This window comes from Apium graveolens, chromosome 11 (genome assembly GCF_009905375.1).
Source record: "Apium graveolens cultivar Ventura chromosome 11, ASM990537v1, whole genome shotgun sequence".
Classification (NCBI taxonomy): Eukaryota; Viridiplantae; Streptophyta; class Magnoliopsida; order Apiales; family Apiaceae; genus Apium; species Apium graveolens.
In genome coordinates this window covers 111,630,700-111,653,639 of record NC_133657.1, presented here as the reverse complement: position 1 = coordinate 111,653,639, position 22,940 = coordinate 111,630,700, and the positions used below count along the sequence as shown (strand labels likewise).

Sequence of the window (22,940 nt, the reverse complement as noted above, 5' to 3'; positions counted from 1 at the left end):
AAGAGCTTCTTCCACTTTCTTTGGTTCAGTCTGAGAAAGAAAAGAATGACAGAGACATTCATTTGATATAGCTGTTCTAGTTCTGACACCGGCATCATGATTTCCAATAATTAAGTCAGGTGTATGTCCTTTAGTCCACTTCCTTACAGATGGAAGGTTTTCTTTAGAACTGGATGCTCCCCCATAATCCATGTTGTCTACATCAACATTTTCTGATGCTCCCCCTGAAATTATGCTCTCTGAGTTGGATCCTTCAGAATTTGAGTTTTCAGAATTATCAGAACTTGGCCCATCAGAACTTGACGAATCTGAACTTGAAGAGACTGTTATAGATTCTGATGCTTCTTGAGATGTGGTTGTATCTTCAGTATGCTCCCCCTGCACAGGTGCATCTTCTTTTGGCGTAGTCACCACAGTTTCAATGACATCAGAGTTTAATCCATCAGAGTTTACAGTATCAGGATTTAGACTGTCAGTAGTTACAGAATCAGAATTTAAAGCTTCATTTTCAAATCTCAGCTGATCATGATCATTGAAATCTTCAAGTCCAGTAATCTTCTTATCATCAAAAGAGACATTGATAGATTTCATGACAACCCTTGTTCTTAAATTATAGACTCTGAAGGCTTTTGTAGAAAGTGGATATCCAACAAAAATTCCTTCATCAGCTTTTAGATCAAATTTAGATAGCTGTTCGGGATGAGTCTTAATAACAAAATACTTGCATCCAAATACATGAAAATACTTCAGATTTGGCTTCTTTTTCTTCACCATCTCATATGGGGTTTTCCATGCTTGTTGATAAGTGTTGAATTCTGAGTAAAACAAGCAGTCTGCACAACTTCATCCCAAAAGTAGGTTGGAAACTTTTCTTCATCAAGCATAGTTCCTGCAACTTCAATAAAAGTTCTATTCTTTCTTTCAACAACTCCATTTTGCTGTGGAGTTCCAGGATCATAAAATTCTTTCTTTATTTTATGGTTTTTGCAGAACTCTTCCATGATCAAGTTCTTGAACTCAGTGCCATTATCACTTCTTATGATCTTCACAGAATCTTTGACCAATTTATCCAGTTGCTTGACATGATCAATCAAGATAGATGCAGTTTCACTTTTTGTGTGCAAAAAATACACCCATGTGTATCTGGTGAACTCATCCACTATGACCATAGCATATTTCTTCTTTGTAATAGACATGACATTCACTGGACCAAATAGATCAACATGTAGTAGATGATAAGGCATAAGAATTGATGATTCAGTCTTGCTCTTGAATGAAGATTTTCTATGTTTTGCCTTCTGACATGAATCACAAAGGCCATCAGGAGCAAATACTGATTTTGACAGTCCTCTCACAAGATCTTTCTTGACTAGTTCATTTATATTGTTAAAATTTAAATGAGAGAGTTTCTTGTGCCAATCCCAGCTTTCTTCAATTGATGCTCTACTCAACAGACAGATTGCAGAACCATCAGTACTTGTTGAAAGCTTGGCTTCCTAAATATTGCCATGCCTGTATCCTTTCAGAATAACTTTGCATGTAGATTTGCTTACAACTTCACAGTGTTCTTCAAAGAAATCCACATGATAACCTCTGTCACAGATTTGACTCACACTCAGTAGATTGTGTTTAAATCCTGAGACCAGAGCTACTTTTTCAATGATGAGATTCCCAAGATTGATATTGCCATATCCCAGAGTTTTTCCAATGTTGCCATCTCCATAAGAAACACCTGGGCCAGCTTTCTCCACAAATTCTGATAGCAGGGCTTATTTCCAGTCATATGTCCTGAACATCCAATGTCCAGAACTAGGATGTTTTTCCTGTTGCCCTGCAATCACAAAGACCACTAATGATTAGTTTTAAGGACCCAGACTTGCTTGGATCCTTTGCCCTTTTTAAGTTTGTTAACATTTACAGCGGATTTAGCATCAAAGTTTATGTTAACAGTTTTCTTATCAGAATTTACAATATTAGACTTTGCATCAGAACTTATACTAGAAGGAATAATGCTAACTTTCTTTACAGAAGGTTTTATTTGATAATAATCATAGTACAAACTATGATATTCCTTACAAGTATAAATGGAATGCCATAACTACCATAATGAAAACAAGGATTTTGTGGCTTATATCTAACAGACTGACTCTTAACTCCTAACTTTGAAGGTAAGGAGTTTATGTTCTTATTCTTCCTGCAAAAAGAAGCCAGATGGTTAGAGTTTCCACAGTTATGACATGTTTTTCTAGGAGCATTAGGAACATGCTTATAATTGTTACTTTTGTTCACACCTTCCTTTCCATTCCTATTTTTCCTAGGTGGCTTTACCTTGTTTACATTCTTAACATCTTTCAGCTTATATTTAAGCTGCTTTTTTGTCATTAAGCCTATGCTAACTTCAGTTGGCTTATCCTATTTAGGTTTGTCAGAAGTTACTTCCTCCTTAACTTCTGATTTCTCAATATCAGACTTTGCAGTTACAAACTTAACAGGATTTACCTTTGGTTTTTGTTTAACAACTACAGGCTCAGTTTCTACAGTTCTCTTACTGTTCTTATCATCTCCATAACCTAAGCCCTCTTTCCAGTTTCCACTACTAAGAATATCCTGAGTTGCTTTACCAGAGTTAGTCCAAGTCCTGATAATCTCTCTTTCCTTTTCTAACTCAATTTTTAGATATTCATTCATTTTTAGCACTTCATCCCTAACATAAAAGGCATCATCTCTATCTTTCTGAGTTTGATGGAACATGACTAACTCTTTTTCTAAATAATCATTCCTCTTTTATAAGCAAGATTTTCAGAAGTTAATCTTTCATATGTTAAAGTTTGATCTTTATAACTAATGAACATGGTTTTAAGATATAATCTCAACTCAGTAATATCATCAGTATGAAAGGCATAAGTAGTTTGAGGTACCTTTAAGTCAGCAGTATCAGAACTGCTATCAGCATTTGCCATCAAGGCATAGTTTTCCTCATCCTCAGAATCTGAAGCATCTGACTAGCTTTTCTTCTTTGTGATAAGAGCCTTGCCTTTGTCACTCTTCCCTTTTCTGCAATCAGGAGATATGTGGCCTTTCTCACCATAGTTGTAGTATTTAACATTTGAGTAATCTCCTCTGTCAGACTTTCCTCATTTGCCTTCAGATTTTCTGAAACCTTTCTTTTCAGAACTTGCACCTTTCCTAGAAAACTTCTTTCCTATTCTGAATTTCCTGTATGCAATCTTTGTGATTCCTTTCACCATAAGAGCACATAGCTTCATCATCTCTTCATCAGGGTCTATCTCAGATATACTTTCAGTTTCTGAGTCATCATCACTATCAGAACTTGATGACTCAGTATCAGACTTTGTGATGAGAGCTTTTCCTTTACCTTTCTTTGAGGCAGCAACTTTGGGACTTTCCTCCTCAGCCACAAAAGCAACTGTCCTTGACTTTCTTCCATTCTTCTTGCTTCTTTGTTCCATCTCAAGTTCATGAGTCTTGAGCATCCCATAAATTTCATCAAGAGTTGTTTCATCAAGATTATAGTTGTCTCTTATTATTGTGGCCTTCAAATCCCATCTTTCAGGAAGTGCTAACATGAATTTAAGATTTGAATCTTCAATATCATACTCTTTGTCAACTAGTGATAAATCATTCAAGAGTTTGACAAATCTGTCATATAAATCAGTTAATGACTCATCAGGCTTTGAGTCAAAGTGCTCATATTCTTGAGTGAGTATAGTCTTCCTGTTCTTCTTGATTGAATCAGTTCCCCGACACCTTGTTTACAAAGCATCCCATATCTCTTTTGCAGTCTTGCATTGAATTACCCTGTTTGACATGACATTATCAATGGCACTATGCAGCAAGTGTCTTACCTTTGCATCCTTTGCAATCGATGAGATATCTTCAGCAGTGTAATCACTTTTCTCCTTTGGTACAGACTTTGCTGGCTGACCTGCAACTTCCACAGAGAGTTTGGTTGGCATATATGGTCCTTCATTAATCCTGTCGAGATATTTTGGATCTATAGCTTCCAGAAACATAACCATCTTCACTTTCCATATGGAATACTCAGAAGGTTTCAACATGGGAACTCTTATAGTCTCATATCGACTATGGGTTATGGTTTTTGGAGGTTCTTCAGTTTTGGTGGGCTTGGTTAGAGTTTCTTCTTCAGACATGATTGTTTTTGGATCTTAAACTGTTTGTGTGTTAACAGATTGCTCTGATACCACTTTTTAGGTCACACACACTGTAGAAGGGGGTTGAATACAGTGTTTAGCATAATCAAATCGAATATAAGAACTCAAGTAATAGAAAACAGATTTTATTCAACACAATAAACTCTGTTACAATATGGAACTGTCCTCTCTCAGTGATGAACAAATTATCACGAGAGCTGCTAGGGTTACAAAAAATAATAACTTCGATAATGATAACACTTATAGTGTAAACCCTATGCCCGTGTTTATATACTACACAGTTACATGATAAATTCTAATTGATATGGAATATAATTCTGCTTCCTAAAATATATCAACTAGTTATCTTTTCTTCCAAGTATTCTATTCTTCATAGAATTCTTTCTTCATACATAATTCTTTCTTTCTTAGTCTCGATCTTCTTTCCTTTCAATCAGCCGCCTGCCTTATCTGAAAGTCATCTTAAGTCCTGATATTATCTCTTGATAAATATCTTCTGATCACTTAAGTTCTGATAACTTAAGTTCTGATATCTTAAGTTCTGTCTTCAGTATAAGTGCTGATTTCCAGTTAAGAACTGATTTGTCCTGTTAAGTAAGATCTGAAAAAAAACACAAATCATATTACACATGACATTATCAACTATATCTAACATCCCCCATGATCCATGCTGTCTCCATCAACATTTTCTGATGGTCCCCCTGTAGTTATGCTCTCTGAGACTTCAGAATATGAATTTGATTTTTCAGGAATTGAAGAATCAGAGCTTCCAGAATTATCAGAATTTAGCTCATCAGAACTGGATGAATCAGAACTTGAAGAGTCAGTGACAGGTTTTGATGCTTCTCGAGAGTCTTGAGATGTGGTAGGATCTTCAGATTGCTCCCCCTGGACAGGTGCATTTTTCTTTGGAGTTGTTACCATAATTTTAATAACATCAGAACTTAATCCATCAGAACTTACAAGATCAGAATTTTCAGAATCAGAATTTAAATCTTCATTCTTAAATCTCAGCTGACCATGATCATCGAAATCTTCAAGTCCAGTAATCTTCTTATCATCAAAAGAGACATTGATGGATTCCATGACAACTCTTGTTCTTAAATTGTAGACTCTGAAGGCTTTTGTGGAAAGCGGATATCCAACAAAAATTCCTTCATCAGCTTTTAGATCAAATTTGGAAATCTGTTCAGGATGAGTCTTAAGAACAAAACACTTACAACCAAATACATGCAAGTATTTCAGATTTGGCTTCTTCTTCTTCACCATTTCATATGGTGTTTTTCCATGCTTGTTTATGAGTGTTGCATTTTGTGTAAAATAAGCAGTCTGCACAGCTTCAGCCCAAAAATAGGTTGGTAGCTTTGCTTCATCAAGCATTGTTCGTGCAGCTTCAATGAGAGTCTTGTTCTTTCTTTCTACAACTCCATTTTGCTGTGGAGTTCCAGGTGCAGAAAATTCCTGTTTGATTCCATAATCTTTGCAGAACTCTTCCATGATTGAATTCTTGAACTCAGTGCCATTATCACTCCTTATGATTTTAACAGAATCTTTGAACAATTTATCCAGCTGTCTGACATGATCAGTTAGGGTAGATGCAGTTTCAGTCTTCTTGTGCAAGAAGTACACCCATGTGTACCTTGTGAACTCATCCACTATAACCATAACATATTTCTTCTTTGCAATAGACATGACATTGACTGGACCAAATAGATCAACATGCAGTAGGTGATAAGGCTTCAGAATTGACGACTCAGTTTTTCTCTTGAAAGAAGATTTTCTTTGTTTTGCCTTCTGACATGAATCACAAAGGCCATCAGGAGCAAATACTGTTTTTGGAAGTCCTCTCACAACATCTTTCTTTACAAGCTCATTTATATTGTTGAAATTTAAATGAGAGAGTTTCTTGTGCCAATTCCAGCTTTCTTCAATTGATGCTCTACTCAATAGACAGATTGTAGAACCATCTGTACTTGTTGAAAATTTGGCTTCATAAATGTTACCATGCCTGTATCCTTTCAGAACCACTTTTCCTGTTGAATTACTTATAACTTCACAGTGTTCTTAAAAGAAATCCACATGATAACCTTTGTCATAGATTTGACTTATACTCAACAAGTTGTGTTTAAGTCCTGAGACTAGAGCTACTGATTCAATGATGACATTCCCAAGATTGATCTTGCCATATCCCAAAGTTTTCCCAATGTTGCCATCTCCATAAGAAACTCCTGGGCTAGCTTTCTCCACAAAGTCTGATAGCAGGGCTTTATTTCCAGTCATATGTCATGAACATCCACTGTCCAGAACTAGGATGTTCTTCCTGTTGCCCTGCAATCATAAAGACCACTAAAGGTTAGTTTTAAGGACCCAAATTTGTTTGGATCCTTTGGCCTTTTTAAGTTTGTTAACATTTGCAGCGAATTTAACATCAGAGTTTATGCTAACAATTTTCTTATCAGTATTAATATTATCAGACTTTGCATCATACTTTACACTAGAAGGAATTAAAGTAACTTTCTTCAAAGAAGGTTTTATTTGATAATAATTATAGTACAAACTATGATATTCCTTACAAGTATAAATGGAATGCCACACACTACCACAATGAAAACAAGGATTTTGTGGTTTAAACATAATAGACTGACTCTTAACTCCTGACTTAGAAGGTAAGGAGTTTATATTCTTATTCTTCCTGCAAAAAAAGCCAGATGGTTAGAATTTTCACAGTTATAGCATTTCTTTCTAGGAGCATTAGGAACATGCATATAAATGTTACTTTTATTCACACCTTCCTTTCCGTTCCTATTTTTCCTAGCTTCCTTTACCTTGTTTACACGGGTAATCTCTTTCAGCTTATGTTTAAGCTGCTTCTTTGTCATTAAGCCTATGTTAACTTCAGTTGGTTTATCCTGTTCTAATTTGTCAGAAGTTGACTCTGCTATCACTTCTGTCTCGACATCTTTAATCTTTTCAAAATTAGACTTTATAGTTTCAGTTACAAATTTAACATGATTTACCTTTGTCTTAGTAGTCTGTTTAACAATAATTGGCTTAACTTATTCAGTTCCCTTTTCACTTTTCTCATCTCCATAACCTAAGCCCTCTTTCCAATTCTCACTACTTAGTATATTCTGAGTTGTTCTGCCAGAGTTAGTCCAAGTCCTGATAATATCTCTCTCCTTTTCTAACTCAGTTTTTAGAGATTTATTCATTTTTAGCACTTCATCTCTCACATAGAAAGTATCATCTCTATCCTTCTGAGTTTGATGGAACATAACTAACTCTTTTTCTAAATAATCATTCCTCTTTTTAAAAGCAAGATTTTCAGAAGTTAATCTTTCACATGTTAAAGTTTGATCTATATAGCTAATAAACATGGTTTTAAGATATAATCTCAACTAAGTAATATCATCAGTATGAAAGGCATTAGTTGTTTGAGGTACCTTTAACTCAGCAGCATCATAACTGCTATCAGCATTTGCCATCAAGGCATAGTTCTCCTCATCTTCAGAATCTGAGGTGTCTGTCCAGCTTTTCTTCTTTGTGACAAGTGCTTTACCTTTGTCACTCTTTCCTTTCTTGCATTCAAGAGATATGTGGCCTTTCTCACCACAGTTGTAGCATTTGACATTTGAGTAATCTCCTCTGTCAGACTTTCCTCCTTTGCCTTCAGATTTTCTAAAGCCCTTCTTATCTTAACTTCTACCTTTCCTGGAAAACTTCTTTCCTCTTCTGAATATCCTGTAGGCTATCTTTGTGATACCCTTCACCATAAGAGCACACAGCTTCAACATCTCTTCATCAACATCTACTTCTGGTAGACTTTCAGTTTCTGAATCATCATCATCAGAATTTGATGATTCTGAATCAGACTTTATGATGAGAGCCTTTCCTTTTCCTTTCTTTGAGATAGCCACTTTGGGGGATTCCTCCTCAGCATTAAGAGCAACTGTTCTTGAATTTCTCCCATGTCTCTTGCTTCTTTGATCCATCTCAAATTCATAAGTCTTGAGCATTCCATAAATTTCATCAAGAGCATAGTTATCTCTTATAATAATAGCTTCAAATCCCAACTTTCAGGTAGAGCTAAAAGGAATTTTAGATTTGAATCTTCAATGTCATAATCCTTGTCCACCAGTGACAGATCATTCAAGAGTTTGACAAACCTGTCAAATAAGTTAGTTAATGACTCATCACTTTTGGAGTCAAAGTGTTCGTACTCTTGAGTGAGTATAGTCATCCTGTTTTTATTGATTGCATCAGTTCCCTGACACCTTGTTTCCAAAGCATCCCATATCTCCTTTGCATTCTTGTAGTGAATTACCCTATTTGACATGACATTATCAATGACACTATGCAGCAAATGGCTTACCTTTGCATCCTTGGCAATATATGAGATATCTTCAGCTGTGTATTCACTTTTCTCCTTTGGTACGGTTTTTGCTGGCTGATCTGCCACTACAACAGAGAGCTTGGTTGGCTTATGTGGTCCTTCATTAATTCTGTCAAGATATTCTGGATCTATAGCTTCCAGAAACATAGCCATCTTCACTTTCCATATGCGATATTCAGACGGTCTCAGCATGGGAACCCTGATAGTCTCATATCGACTATGAGTTTGAGTAGTTGGAGTTTCTTCAGTTTTAGCAGGCTTGGTTGGATTTTCTGCTTCTTTAGACATGATTATTTTGGATCTTTACTGTATGTGTGTCAATAGATTAGCTCTGATACCACTTGTTAGGTCACACAACACTGTAGAAGGGGGTTGAATACAGTGTAGAATACAATCAAATCGATTTAAAGCACAAGTAACAAAAAACATATATATTCGATATAACAAACTCTGTTACAATGAAACTGTTCTCTCTCAGTGATGAATAAATATCACGAGAGCTGCTAGGTTACAATATATGATCTTCTCGATGATCGTAACTCTTATAGAGTAAACCTATGTCTGTGTTTATATAGACACACAGTTATAAGATAACTTCTAGTTGATATGGAATATAATTATGTCTCCTAAAATATATCAACCATATATCTTATATAATTCTTCTAGTCCTCGAACTCTTTCCATGCATATCTTATTCCGTATTAGTTTCGATCTTCTTTCCTGTAAACCAGCTTCCTTCCTTAAGTGTTAGTCCTCTAGTACTTAAGTTCTGATATCCATCTTCTGATAATCTAAGTCCTGATATCCTTAAGTCTTGACTTCCAGTAAGTCCTGATTTCAGTAAGAACTGATATTTCCTGTTAGTTAAGATCTGAAAACTAAACATGAAACATATTAGACATGACATCTCAAATATATCCAACACAAGTTCCACTGTATAGAGTACAATGGGATAGCATAGTTATTCACTATCTATCTGGAAATGAATTATATGCTAGCAGAACAATTGTTAGAATAACACGACTTCAATAATCCCAATGATTATATGCATGCAATGTCTTCCAAAAGATTTATAAAACAGTTTAATCCAAATATATAAACATATAACTATTCTAAAAGTAGAATAGTGTATAAAAACTTGCATAATCAAAATCAATCATTTTGATGTCTAAAACATTTAACTATTCTGGAATTAGAATACTACAAGAAAACTTGCCTTTGGTTTTTAGTAGTTAAGCACACTCGCAATAACATAATTGACTCGTTCGGACATCTCATGACATTGATGTCTTCTATTTTAACAATTCACTGATATGCTGCTCCTGCGATTGCTAGAAACCCGATATGCATTACTGTTCAACTTTACTCTGGATCCCAAAGTCTCGTCTTGATCGTCTTGAACAACTCACATCTATAATTAAAAGATACAATCTTAATCGTCTACACGATAATTACTCGACGAACTGTGCATCAAAACTCTATCGTCTATCCAAACGATAACCCACATATAAAAAAAACAGTCAGACACAATACTCTTGACCCATATACGCACGTAGACATGTTTCAATGATATGTAGACTGACAATTTATTTATATCATAAACTCATTATATCGAATAAATGGATATGAAATCTACCAAAAATTCGGCAGCATTTCCTCTATTTATTAGACTATCTACCTGTTTCCAATCTCAATCTCAATCAACAATCATATATGTAGTAAGAATCAGCCTTGACTTGCTGTAAACACATAAGAAAATCTGCCTTGACTTGCAGTAAACATATAACAAAATTTGCCTTCACTTGCACCAAACATATAATTCACATATCACATAATTCATATAATACATGATTCGGTTCATCAAAACATTTGACTCGGTAGGTTTTAAACTGAAACTGAGTCATAATACGACATTTCGATAAATACGCGACTCATAATTGACTTGCAAAATAAGCGACCTTTCGAAATAAAAGGATTTATGTCTCGAAAGTATTTTTAATAGAAGCATAATATTTTTCTGAGTCTAGACACGTTCGTTTCGTATTAAACGGATGAACGGTGTATTTGTTATGAATAAAATACGATTAATTCAATTAATAATAATATTAATTAAATATTCAATACCTTTATATAATTTTAAAAGCTCAAAATAATCCTAAAATACTATTTGGCTTAATTATAAATAATTACACTTCATTCAATTATTTATAAATAAAATTAATTATTTAATTAATTAAATGTATAAATAATTAATCAAAAAAATTATAAATAATTAATTCAAATTATAATTTTCGAAAATAATAAAAGATAATGATTTGAAATTAAATAGATATATTATAAAAAAATTTGAAATAACATCTTTGTAAGACGGACTTTTTCCGGGGTTAGAACCCCTCAAAATCAATTCCAAACAATACAATCCAACTTTACTCTAACAAAATCAATAAATTTAAAACACACAATAATTTCTATCTGCACATATAAACACGCCAGAAACGAAAAATACGGCCAAAAGCTACAAAAACTTCTAAAAATTCTGAAATAAATATATAAACACTAACATGCTATAATATACCCAAATACGAAAGCATAATTTCGAAATCGTTACCCAAAATAAATTTTGATCACCCCGAAGATAATATCTGATGTCCGAAAAATATCTCCAGAAAAATCCGAAATTCATGGCCATAAACATATACACGCTGAAATGCCATGTGGATAATCAACGCCGTCAAACTCCTTTTCTATGCCCCAAAAATAAATTAACACGGAAATATACTACGCAAATTATCTCCTCAAAACCTTGCAATATATATATATATATATATATATATATATATATCTTTGAGTAGGTATCGAAGCGCTGATCGTTTATATATATAACAATTGAAATTTGGAAGGACGGATGAGAAGATATGAATTTTTAAAAATTAAAAATATATAAACAGGGTGAGACAGAGAAATAGAAGAGGGAGGGAGTAATTTGTTCACCAAAGGAAATGGGGGAGGGTATACTTGCTGGGGGGTGCGCGTGGCCCGGGTGGGGGTGCTGGGTAGTTTTAGGATTTGAAATGTTTTATTTTATTTTTTTCCTTTTTCTTTTAACTAAAAAAATCAATATAATATAATTAAAATTAACCCAAAGATAATAAATAGCGGGGAATAATATTTATTCAAATAAATATAAAATTTGTATCAAAATTTCCCGAAAATTATGAATATTCCAAAAATATGAAAATGTAATATATTTGAAAGTGCCACGATTTAATAATATTATATTTTTGTACGGTTTGACGTCCCGATAGGGGTCCGGTCCGATAATTTTTATAAAAAAAATATTTTCTAAATTAATAATAAACCCTAAAAATATAATATATTGTAATGCCCATGAAATGATATAAAACAAGTACCTCGATAAAAACGCACTATAACACACGTCCAGATTGCGAGTAATTTCATATAAATGTATTTGAAACACGTAATGAGTATCCGAAAAATACTCTGGTCCTTACAGGACCACATATACATTCACCGCATATTAAATCATGGACAAACACATTTTAACATTATTAAGCACATAATAATTCATTTAACACGTAACAAAATAGCTGTAAAATATTATTTTTAAATATTTTTAAACCTCGCCCTATACCCGGGTGAACATGGTTTAAAATACCAATTAATATTTCAGACACAAATAAAATATTGGGGCGAGTAAAATATCCACTCGATCCCCAAGACTTGAAAACACCCTCAGTTTTACCGATATAGATAAAACAATCGGCTTTCAGATAAATATTTTAAATTGTAAAAGTAATTAAATACTTTCACAATAAAAACAGGGTTTGAGACCAACTACCAATTAGCACATTACCATTTAATAAAATGAACACGTCAAACAGGAATAAAATATCCATAATTTTATTCCTTTTAATTTAGAAAATCACATCAACATATTCAAGGAATAATAATAATAATTGCTAAAAATCCGGGATATCACAAAATAGACGTCGGGGAATACTTATCCCTTTTTAATTGAATAACTGAAATAATATTTATTATTTGAGTAATTAAATATAGTTGAGAGAATACGATATTTGGAAATCATTTTTAATAAATTCAAGGTAATTAATACTTCGCAAGAGGACATCGAGTCCCTTGGAATAAAATAATTACGGACTTTTAATCGTCCAAAGTATCTCTAGAATGATTTTCAGGTTTTTAATTTATACAAGATGACCGACTCCCGCTCTATAAAATATATACCACGCTACTTGCTAGCTTTAATATTCTTAAATAAAATACCTCAGGAATACTTCCGGGTTTTCACCAAATTATACCGACCGACTCTCGGTCTAAATATACATCCCATATATATAACGCTACTCTCTAGTGTTATCAACTGAAATTTGATAATATTTTTATACCAAATCATCAACATATCATATGATATTTATGTATATTACAATACGTAAAACATCGTAATCTACAATCATGAGATTATGTGTAAATGCAGTAAATCATTTCCCCAACACAACAGTATATCGGAGTAAGGTTTGCAAACTTTTCTGGGTGTTTTGAGGTGGAGGGTGCTCTCGAGTTTGTCCGAAAATCTAAAATCAAGAATATTATCGTTCCATTAGTTTCTAATCGTATTTACCGTTGTTTGATAAATACACAATGTTTATAATCAATTACATGATCACTTTACTTTCGTCATTTTAATTAAGTACGAGTAGTCATTAATTTGTTTTTATTTCACGATCCTTTATGTCCATTATTCTCTTTTTCTTTTACCATTCGGATCCTCTCGCGATTCTTAAGGATTTCCACTCGCGCGATCTCGGCTACTACATTTTTATAAAATTGAAAAATACATGTTTTCACTTGAAATATTTATGGAAGTTTTTATAGCCTATTTCTTACTCTCTGTAAAATATTTATGATTTTTGAATAATTTTAAGTCGATTATTTATACTCCCAAAGTTCATAATTCGTAGCAGTTTTTGTCGCTTAAATCGTTTTCATTAAAATGAACCTAACTTTGGATTGTAAATCAAAATCAAGCGATTCAAGTGCCTAAACGATCCTTAAAACAAGATCTATCATTAAAGAGTATCATTTTTCAAGAAAAAAAGTTTATACCTTTTATAACTTTGCAGAAAACTTAACATCGTGATTTGGGCGTTATAACGTCGTTACGTTAGCGATTCGTGTTTCGTTTTAACTCTAAACTACTAATCATTAACAAACAATCATCAATCAAATATCTTAAATACTTTATAAACTCAATAAATTCATGTTATTGAGGTCACAAAATCAACTCTAACATCCAATATACTAATATTTCTCAAATTATCAAAACAACCACTAAAACTATCCCTATGTTCAAGATCCATAAGTTTTTTGAAAGTTAAAGCTTAAAAAAAGTTTGGGTGAATGTTTATACCTTTATTGGTATCTTGGGAGGTCCTTTTCTTGATGGATGATTTTTGGTGTGTCCTTGGTGAGCTTAAGAAACCTAGATCTTTCCAAGAAATTCAAGAAAATACTAAAAGTCACTATTTGAAACTATTCATTATCACTTTCATCATTTTATTTAGCCATCAAAACCTCAAGTAAATGCTATGAAATATTTACATTACCTTATTTTGATGATGCTGAAGCTTTGGAATTAATTGTAGCATTTATCTGTTGCTCGAAGTTGATATTTTGAATTTGGTTTTTTCCCTTTTAATGGAAAACCCGAATAAAGGCTTTGTGAGGAAGGGGAAGAGTGTTTTCCTTGTGTTTTATAAGTTTCTTGTATGTTGGTTGATTTCCTATGACCTATAAATATTGTATATCTTGTAATGACCAAAGTATATTATTTTTCAAAGGCTGCATGCTAGCCAAGTACATGCACCACTATTCCACTCACTATTCACTATATCACCTTACTATTTGCATTACTATTGATTAACATTCTATAATTGCATCTTAGGCTAATTGATTTGAATGGATTATATGGGAAGTTGCATGGGCTTGATATATTTATTTATTCGCTTACGTATTCACTTGATCATCTGTTCATTATTGTGATAAATCCATGTAAGCGATTCGCGGGGTAATCCTTTTCTTATAAATTCTTTATACTTTGTAACCTTGTACTTGGGTTTTATTCGTAGGGTTTGAAATCATTGATTGTGATGTGATTCTCATATTTCTTGATAGCTCATAAGATAAGGTCATTTTGCAAAATTTGTTTTCTTCGAAAACTAACGACTTTGACATACACTCATTTGGTATGTATAATCACAACATCGACTCGAAAACTTAACTTCCCATTCTTAATATAGCGTAGGCTAAAAAAAATCCTCGATAGTCAGGATTACTATTCATTCATCATTTTACAAATTCTCAAATATTCGGGTTATTACACTAGCTATAGGCATGTGTAATAAAATTAAGTATAGTCCTTATTAATATTTCATGTATGTACCAAAGTGTGTTGTTCTTTAATTTACAATCAAAATTATATTGTACACCATAACTGTCCTTTGTTTTTGAGTTATAAAGATAGAGTGAAGTCCATTACATTCCAACAAGACCAAAATGAATCAAATATATTTTCGGTACAAAGAAGTGGGCAATCACTAATAATCATGGTATAAAACATGAGTCGTAGAACATTTTGTATAATTAGTAAACGTAGCTAAATTAATAAATTATGAAGATCTTTTCGCAGAGCTTTTAAAACAAAAGATTACGATCTTTTTATTTGTTGGATATCTTGCTAGGGGAGAACTACTTCAACTAACACTCTAGATTTGTACATTTCAACAATGCCACTTTATGTTTAAACATCAAATTTTTTTTTGAAGGATAAACTTGCAAACATGATAATGCACTACAAACATAAAGGTCATGTGTTTATTCTTTGTTTCGTTGGAGGGAATTGAATGATGTTTGTACCAACATACAGTAGATATTCAGTATTCAAAAAACTTAATTTCAATTTTATTGATAAAGTGAATACTGCTATTACACAATTATTGAACATGAAAAACAAAAATTATAATGTTTTATCCAGTTAATGTGAAGTTTGTTAAACTGGGCTTGAGTACTAATTCTTTTTTGTGTTCGTTCAGCCAGGATTGCAATTACGGAAGGTGGTGCTTCTGTCCCACTTGCCAACGAGAAGCATATAGCATACTTCTCACGGCTGTTATAGGTTGAAGCATCTTCTTCGCTATTTGGCTTTATTAGAATTGAATGATAAGTAGTTTCAGAAGACTAACCACAAAAAATGAAATAAATAAGGGAATGGATAAATTTTGGATTTGCGATAATTTCAATCAAACGAGCATCCTCAAGGTGCCTCGGCTTTGATATAACCAAATCACTACGCCATATATGCACCTCTAAAACTTTTCAAATGTTATGTAAGAGCTAAAAACGGTTGTTGTAGATGCAAAAAGGGAAAATCAACACTTTTCAGGTGTTGCATTTTTGTCATTGCCGTAGTGACCTACAACAACACCAGTTCACCCTATGGCAACACCAGTCAATACATTGCTGTAACATCTTAAGGAACATCAAATATGGCATACGACAACAAGTTTCAGTATTGCAGTAGGTGCTTAAAACATTGTGAAATAGTATGGGCCCACATAATTCCAGTAGCCATTTGGCAAAATGTTATGGGTCCCACTCATAGAGCCCTCATATAGGCCCCACTTTTGAATTATTTTTAATTTACAGTTTCGAAAGATATAAAACATTTTCATTTCTTTACCAAATCATACCTAACACAAGAAAAATTAAATAAAATATACCACCACTAAATTATTTAACTTCATGCATAGTTTCACAGAACACACAGATCAAATTTATAAAAAAGTTTATCATCTTAATCTAAAATCAAAAGTATTATCACCGGAAATTAATTGCTCCGCCCATTTTTGCCAATCACTTGTCTTATTAAAGTCCTTTGCGTACTGAATCTGTACACCTTGAATCATTGTTTCTTTCCTTAGTATAGCAACTTGATGATATAGACTTTAACACTCTAGAATCACAAGGAATTATAATGGCATATTTGCCCCAAGTTTTGATGACTAAGTTGTCCAACACTTGATCTTTGAAAGGATAAATCATGTTGTGCCTCGATTATAGCCCACTCAAAATGATATGTTTAGGAACTGATGTCAAGCTATCTACAAGTGTGCACTCGGTCCCTGTGAAAGGAAAGAACCCCTCACTTAAAAGCCAAAATATGTGTATTAAAAATTAAAACATCATTTGCATAATGATAAATGATCAATTAAAATCCTTACCTCATAGAGAAAACAGGACCTAACGATTTATCTACAATTTCAATTATATTCTTTTATTTTAGCTCGTCTCCCTGCCAATTGCCATGAAACAAAAATTACAGTATATTATTTACTATCAAATTGTAGGTATTAATCATTCAAAATGTATTTAATAGTTTGCAGATAATTACATACATTAGGAAGAGCTTTTCAGGAAAATTATTCTAATAACATCATGATACCTTTAATCATAGGAATCACATATACTGAAATACAACCATCATACACATAACCCATAAAATCAGCAAATGGTGCAATATTCACTACTTTATTTTACATTTGTAGAATATTCAAAATAATTTAAATAAGCATAAAATATCAAAATAAAATATTACAAATGTGTTTCAAACTATCAACACTAGGGACCTTTGCTCGTGCGCTATGCGTGCTATCCAAAAAGTCTCAATAATTTTCATTTTTTAAAATGAATTGACAGTAAATAAATTTTTGTATTTAATTTAGTTATTTATTCTTAAATTTTTGGTGAAAGTTGTAGTGTCCAGTTTACATAAAATTATAACATACTATAACAACGATTGTTGCAGTACGCTGGCAGCCACGATTCATTTTCCGAAATATATTGTCAAAAATAATTAAGAAGGTTAAAAATAGACAAAAATCATTATTACTTGCTATAATTTCAGAGGAAAACAAAAAAATAAGAATGACAATACAATACAACAACAACAGTCTCATCCATTTTTAGATGACGTCACATACTCTGCACCTAAAAAGTATAAACAACGGCAAGTTAATAAATATTTTGCAAACGTATGTAAAATATTAATATAAAACATAATTATAGAATTACTTGATTTATAAAACATAATATAAAACTATCGTTTTAGGATTTGCAAAAATACTTGAAGAATATAGTAATATATTCTAATAAAACACACAAACTTCAGTTCAGCAGATCTAAACAGTAAGAAAGCCGTGGACAGAAGCTCTATTGCAGCATCACTTCTTCAATTTGTATCACTTCTTCAATTTGAAGCTGATTCAAGGATTCATCGGTTGGCGGTTGAAGTACTGCATTCGTTAGTATAACTAATCCATAGCATTTCAGCGGGGAAACTTAATTTCAAAGAGGTAAGTAGTTCATTTCCCTTATAATTTAGTAATTGTTAAACGTTGATAGGCCAATTAATCTCAAATAGCCATACACGTTCAACATGTTCCATGATTATCTGTTCCATTCTTCATTTTTTCTTAGTAAAACGTTGATAGACCAACTAATCTCAAATATGATGACACACTTCTATAAATATAAAAAATATAGAGATATGACTATTGGGGAATGGTTGTAGAGTTTTATATATAAAACTGTTTTTCGCCTTAATAACTAACTTCAAACAGTTATAACTGTATCAAAATAACTACTTGTAACAAATATCACTAAATAATGAATTCTAAAATTTGGTGTTCCTCTTAAAATTGCATTAGGTATGAAAATTTTGATAATCCAAAAGTATGAATTAGACGACAAACAAAACTAAAGCGCAATGTTGAATGATTCTAATAGAAAAACAAAACTGGAACAACTGGAAATAACGTTTACAGTTCAATGGGATAAAGAAATTTCATAAATAAAAACTTAGGAAATTGGATTGCTAGATCGAATGCTGCATCCATGCCACCAAAAAGATGTACATCATCACTTCTCCTGTAATATTAGAGCATATGATGTAAGAGACACATAGGTTAACAGATAACTCAAAAGTTGTTATTACTATTTACCATTTTTATCTTCTTACTGATGGATTTGCAAGATCCTGGGGTCTTTGAACTCTCAGCCTGATCAAATGATTATAATTCGAAAATTTGTCAATATTGTTAAACTATATTCCAAAAAATGCAATCCCACTAAATTAAGCAAATATTTTCATACCTCTGAAATATCAAGGGTAGGGAATTCCACATGATTGGATGATTCAGAATTTGACATGGCATACATGTTTGTATCATACATGTCTTGGGCTTTGATGATGAAATTTTCAGGAACATCTTTGGCTGCATGAACTTCAACAACAACAATAATTTCTTTCCCTTCCATGTCATGCCGAAATGCAGGAAACACTTTAGCATCTACCTCTTCCTATTTTGGTGATTAAGTCATAAATTTAATTGATATGTATTACAAATAATTTATAGTCTGGAAACAAATTTTAAAAGTATTAAGGATTTAACCTGTGCTTGCTTCAAATAAAGATGTGAAGCGAAGCATCCTATCAGTCATTTCACAACATGAGCCATGAGAATAATGGTCCATGAGAAAGATTGATCCACAACAACAGCCTTAACACTGAATCTGTGAGTGACAAAAAATATTAAATAATTTTATGTTTTCGTAATCCAAAGAAAATTCTATTGAAAATGTTTAATATATGATTGAATATGTATCAATACCTTTTTCAGCCACTGGAAAAGTGCGATTATAGTTACCGCATTTAAATTTGTTCCCAACTTCCGAAACTTCTAAATGACACTTGCTACATGAATATAAAAACCAAGGATGTCCTTCCTCTAACTTAGCAATTGTGAAATCATAATATAATTTCTTCGACAATTTATAAATTTGAGCATAGTGTTATAAATGATAAGCATATTGCATATAATTCAAAGATAATGCTCTAATATTACTCTGAAATTTGAATTAACCTGAACACTGCCAGCAACATTGTCAATTAATTTTTTCAGATTTATAAACTCTTAAGGAGAGGCCAATGTTAACGCATAGCTATTATCCACATCATTCCTTGACGGCTTATAGCCTTCAAGCTCAAGCCTACATATTATATAATGTACATATTATATGCAATCTTAACTAAATATGGAAAAAGAGTAAGAGTTTATAATATTGTACATGTTTCTCATCTCAAGTACACACTCATCATCAAGATTGAAGTAAACTGTGGAGGATGTCAAACTGCTGATTTGAAGCGTATCTAAAGTTTTAGAGCAAAATGTATTTTACATATAATTTTATTTATTATAATCGTGTATAACCTTAATGACAAATTAGTATATAGCAAAAATACTAAAGATCAAACCGTTGTATCTTCCTAGCTTTGCGCTTGTCAGGATTACAATAACATTTTCCTCATGGTTATATTCCTTGTATTGATCACTGACAACTTTCGCCATATCTTCCCATATACCAACCCTGTGCTTATTACTATAGTGTAATCAAGTAAACAATTCATTATTTCTAGAGCAAAGTATGAAAAATGATAACGATCTAGAATGAAAAAAACATTTATATGTTTAATTAAAAGAATAACATTGCATCACAAATTTTGAATTGAATAATATCTCTATCTCCAAACTTAGTGGGGATTTTGCTTACTTTAATAAAGTATTCAATAACTCCAGTTATATCTACAATATATAAAAACATGGATTGAAGTGACAACTATTATAAAAATTATTTAAATAAATAATACTAAAACAAATAGTGAAAAGGAAGTAACCTATAGCAAATTCTGGATTCTCTTTGGGACCATATTTTTTGGCTTCATCCAGTAGATAACCCAAATCCATAAATTCAAATTTTTATTTTTGGATTCATAACATAATCGGTGCATGGTTGGAAAGTGGTAGCATTTGTAAATCTTATAGATGTGTCTGTAAAAACAGTCTTTAAACCCAGCTGCAACCCTAACCATAAATGTCTTAATAATATAAACAGCTCCTTCAACAACATTCTTCCCAATTAGTTTCCAAGTATCAGCAAAAGCAAATGCATGAATATGAGTATTCTGCACATATTATAAAGTGGCAAAGTTTAATTTTAGTTATCAATTATGAAAATGTAAACATAATTAATATATAACGAATTTATCAGATTAGATAATTACATCATCATCAAGAAGAATGAGATTTCGGCCTTTCATTTTTCCTCATTCAGAAGATATTGTAGGCCACATTCTTGTAACTCTTGCCTTGATCTTCCAATCTGACCTAGATTTGTCAAGACTTAAAATGTGTTCAAACATGAGGGCTTCCATCTTTGCAAGTTTCTGTGAAAACAAATTGTAATTTAAATAAACAGGATGATATATTATTAGAATTTGAAAGTCGTGACTCATGAGAGAGCTTACATGTTCTAATCTTCGTTAATGGAGGTACTGAACTTAAAATATCACACCGACGTGATAGTCTTTTTATAGTACATTAGCATACGTTAACGGGAATGATAATGGATGACATGCTATAGAATGAAGTTGACGACACACATATATTGCGGAATTGATCTTTCTCTTTTAATATGTGACATAAGGTCCGTGAAGGGATAATCCAACCATTCTTTAACTGAATCATAAACATATCCCTTGATTGGATGGATTATTACTTGATACGATAAGGATCAGTCTAATTGGTTCAGCATCGAGTTAGTTAGATGGATTAGTGGGAATTACTTATATAGCCTTATTATTTCAATGTCATTACTTTTTATTCTTTGTAATACTATAAATATTTATTCCAAACTAAACTGCATGTTATAAAATTATAATTAATAAGAAAACATTTAACTGTCAAACAAATTGCATACTATGAAATAAGGAATTCAAGTAAAAAATATTCATGGTCAAACAATTATAATAAGTTAGTTAAAACAAATATGATCACAATCTTGGAAGGTTGTAGAAAACTTCTTCAAACATAACATTTGATGTAATATTTGTGCTTCTCCCATTATCGTCATCAATAAGAATATGTAGTCCTTCTGGAGATGTAACACGGGATATTGCAACATATAACTGACCACTAGAGAAAATGGGTCGATGAAAATACAATCCAACTGTGTCCAATGATTGTCCTTGGCTCTTATTCACAGTCATGGCAAAACATATTTGGAGAGGAAATTGTGTTCTTTTAAATTCAGATGGCCAATTCGTGTCTGTTGGGACCATACCGATTCTTGGAATTAGATGTTTTGTACCAACTTGAGATCCACATAGAATTTGACATTCTATACTATTTTATTTGCATCCAATAACTATCATCCTTGTACCATTGCATAGACCCATAATCTGATTTAAATTCGTCATCAACATAACAACAGCTTCAAACTTTACTTTCAACTCATGTTTAGGAAAACATGGCATATTAATGGAGTTCAGATACTCAACTGGAAAGGACGCATCAAAGTCATTATCGTCAACGCCACTGTTTTCAATTAAATCTTGGATGAGATAAGCATGCACATTACCCAAAACTCTTTCAAGAATTTGCGCATTGATGTCATCAACTACGACGTTTGTTGGAGTCGAAATAGATCTCGATCTCAAATACTCTTGTGAATGCATATTATTCTGAAAATCTGGATATATAATGTCAATTAGGGTTTTTATGGGACATTTTAAGGGACTCTTAACAACATAGTCATCAGGAACTACAAACTCAGTTTCAACATCTGCACGATGAGTATCAATGCATTCAACTTTTCCGTCTCCAATATCAAGTTGCCATTTACTAAAGTCAGCCATTACTTCAAATCTAGCATCATAATTACCTAAATGTAATCTCATGTTCCGACTGAGAAGAAAGACCTTGCAAGATTTCCAAAGCCGGGATTTGTTAAACGATGTATTCACTATTTCATCCTTCCAGCCTTAGGAAAATCAGACAATATCTGTCGAAAATCACCACCAAACACAACTGTAATACCACCAAAGGGTCTTTTTCCTCTTTCTACATCAATGGCAGCCATTATGTCTTGCAAGCTTCTGTCAACGGCTTTAAATACATAGCGATTTTGCATTAAAGCTTCACCCCATATTATAAGACTTGTATGCTGCATCAACTCCGCAATGTATGTACCATGTTTTATTCCAGCAATGGAGCTCTGATCTAATTTCAGCGGTATTTTAAACCTAGAATGAGTTGTTCGGCCACCAGGAAGAATTGTAGCAGCAATTCCGGAGCCTGCAATAGGAAGAACAATCTTTCCTTCTGATCGAAAATGTGAACAAAGAGTTTTCCAACAGAACA

At 32.6% G+C, this 22,940-nt stretch overlaps 1 protein-coding gene across 1 annotated transcript; it reads right to left on the bottom strand.

Annotated features, from left to right (window-relative positions):
* Positions 1–21,928: 21,928 nt before the first annotated feature.
* Positions 21,929–22,477, bottom strand: LOC141695772 (uncharacterized). Its single transcript, XM_074499990.1, has one exon. The coding sequence runs from the start codon at positions 22,475–22,477 to the stop codon at positions 21,929–21,931; it is 549 nt and encodes a 182-aa protein (XP_074356091.1).
* Between the last annotated feature and the right edge of the window lie 463 nt (positions 22,478–22,940).

Coding starts and splice junctions, on each gene's coding strand:
- LOC141695772 (XM_074499990.1), bottom strand. CDS start 22,477: ATGAGATTACATTTAGGTAATTATGATGCTAGATTTGAAGTAATGGCT.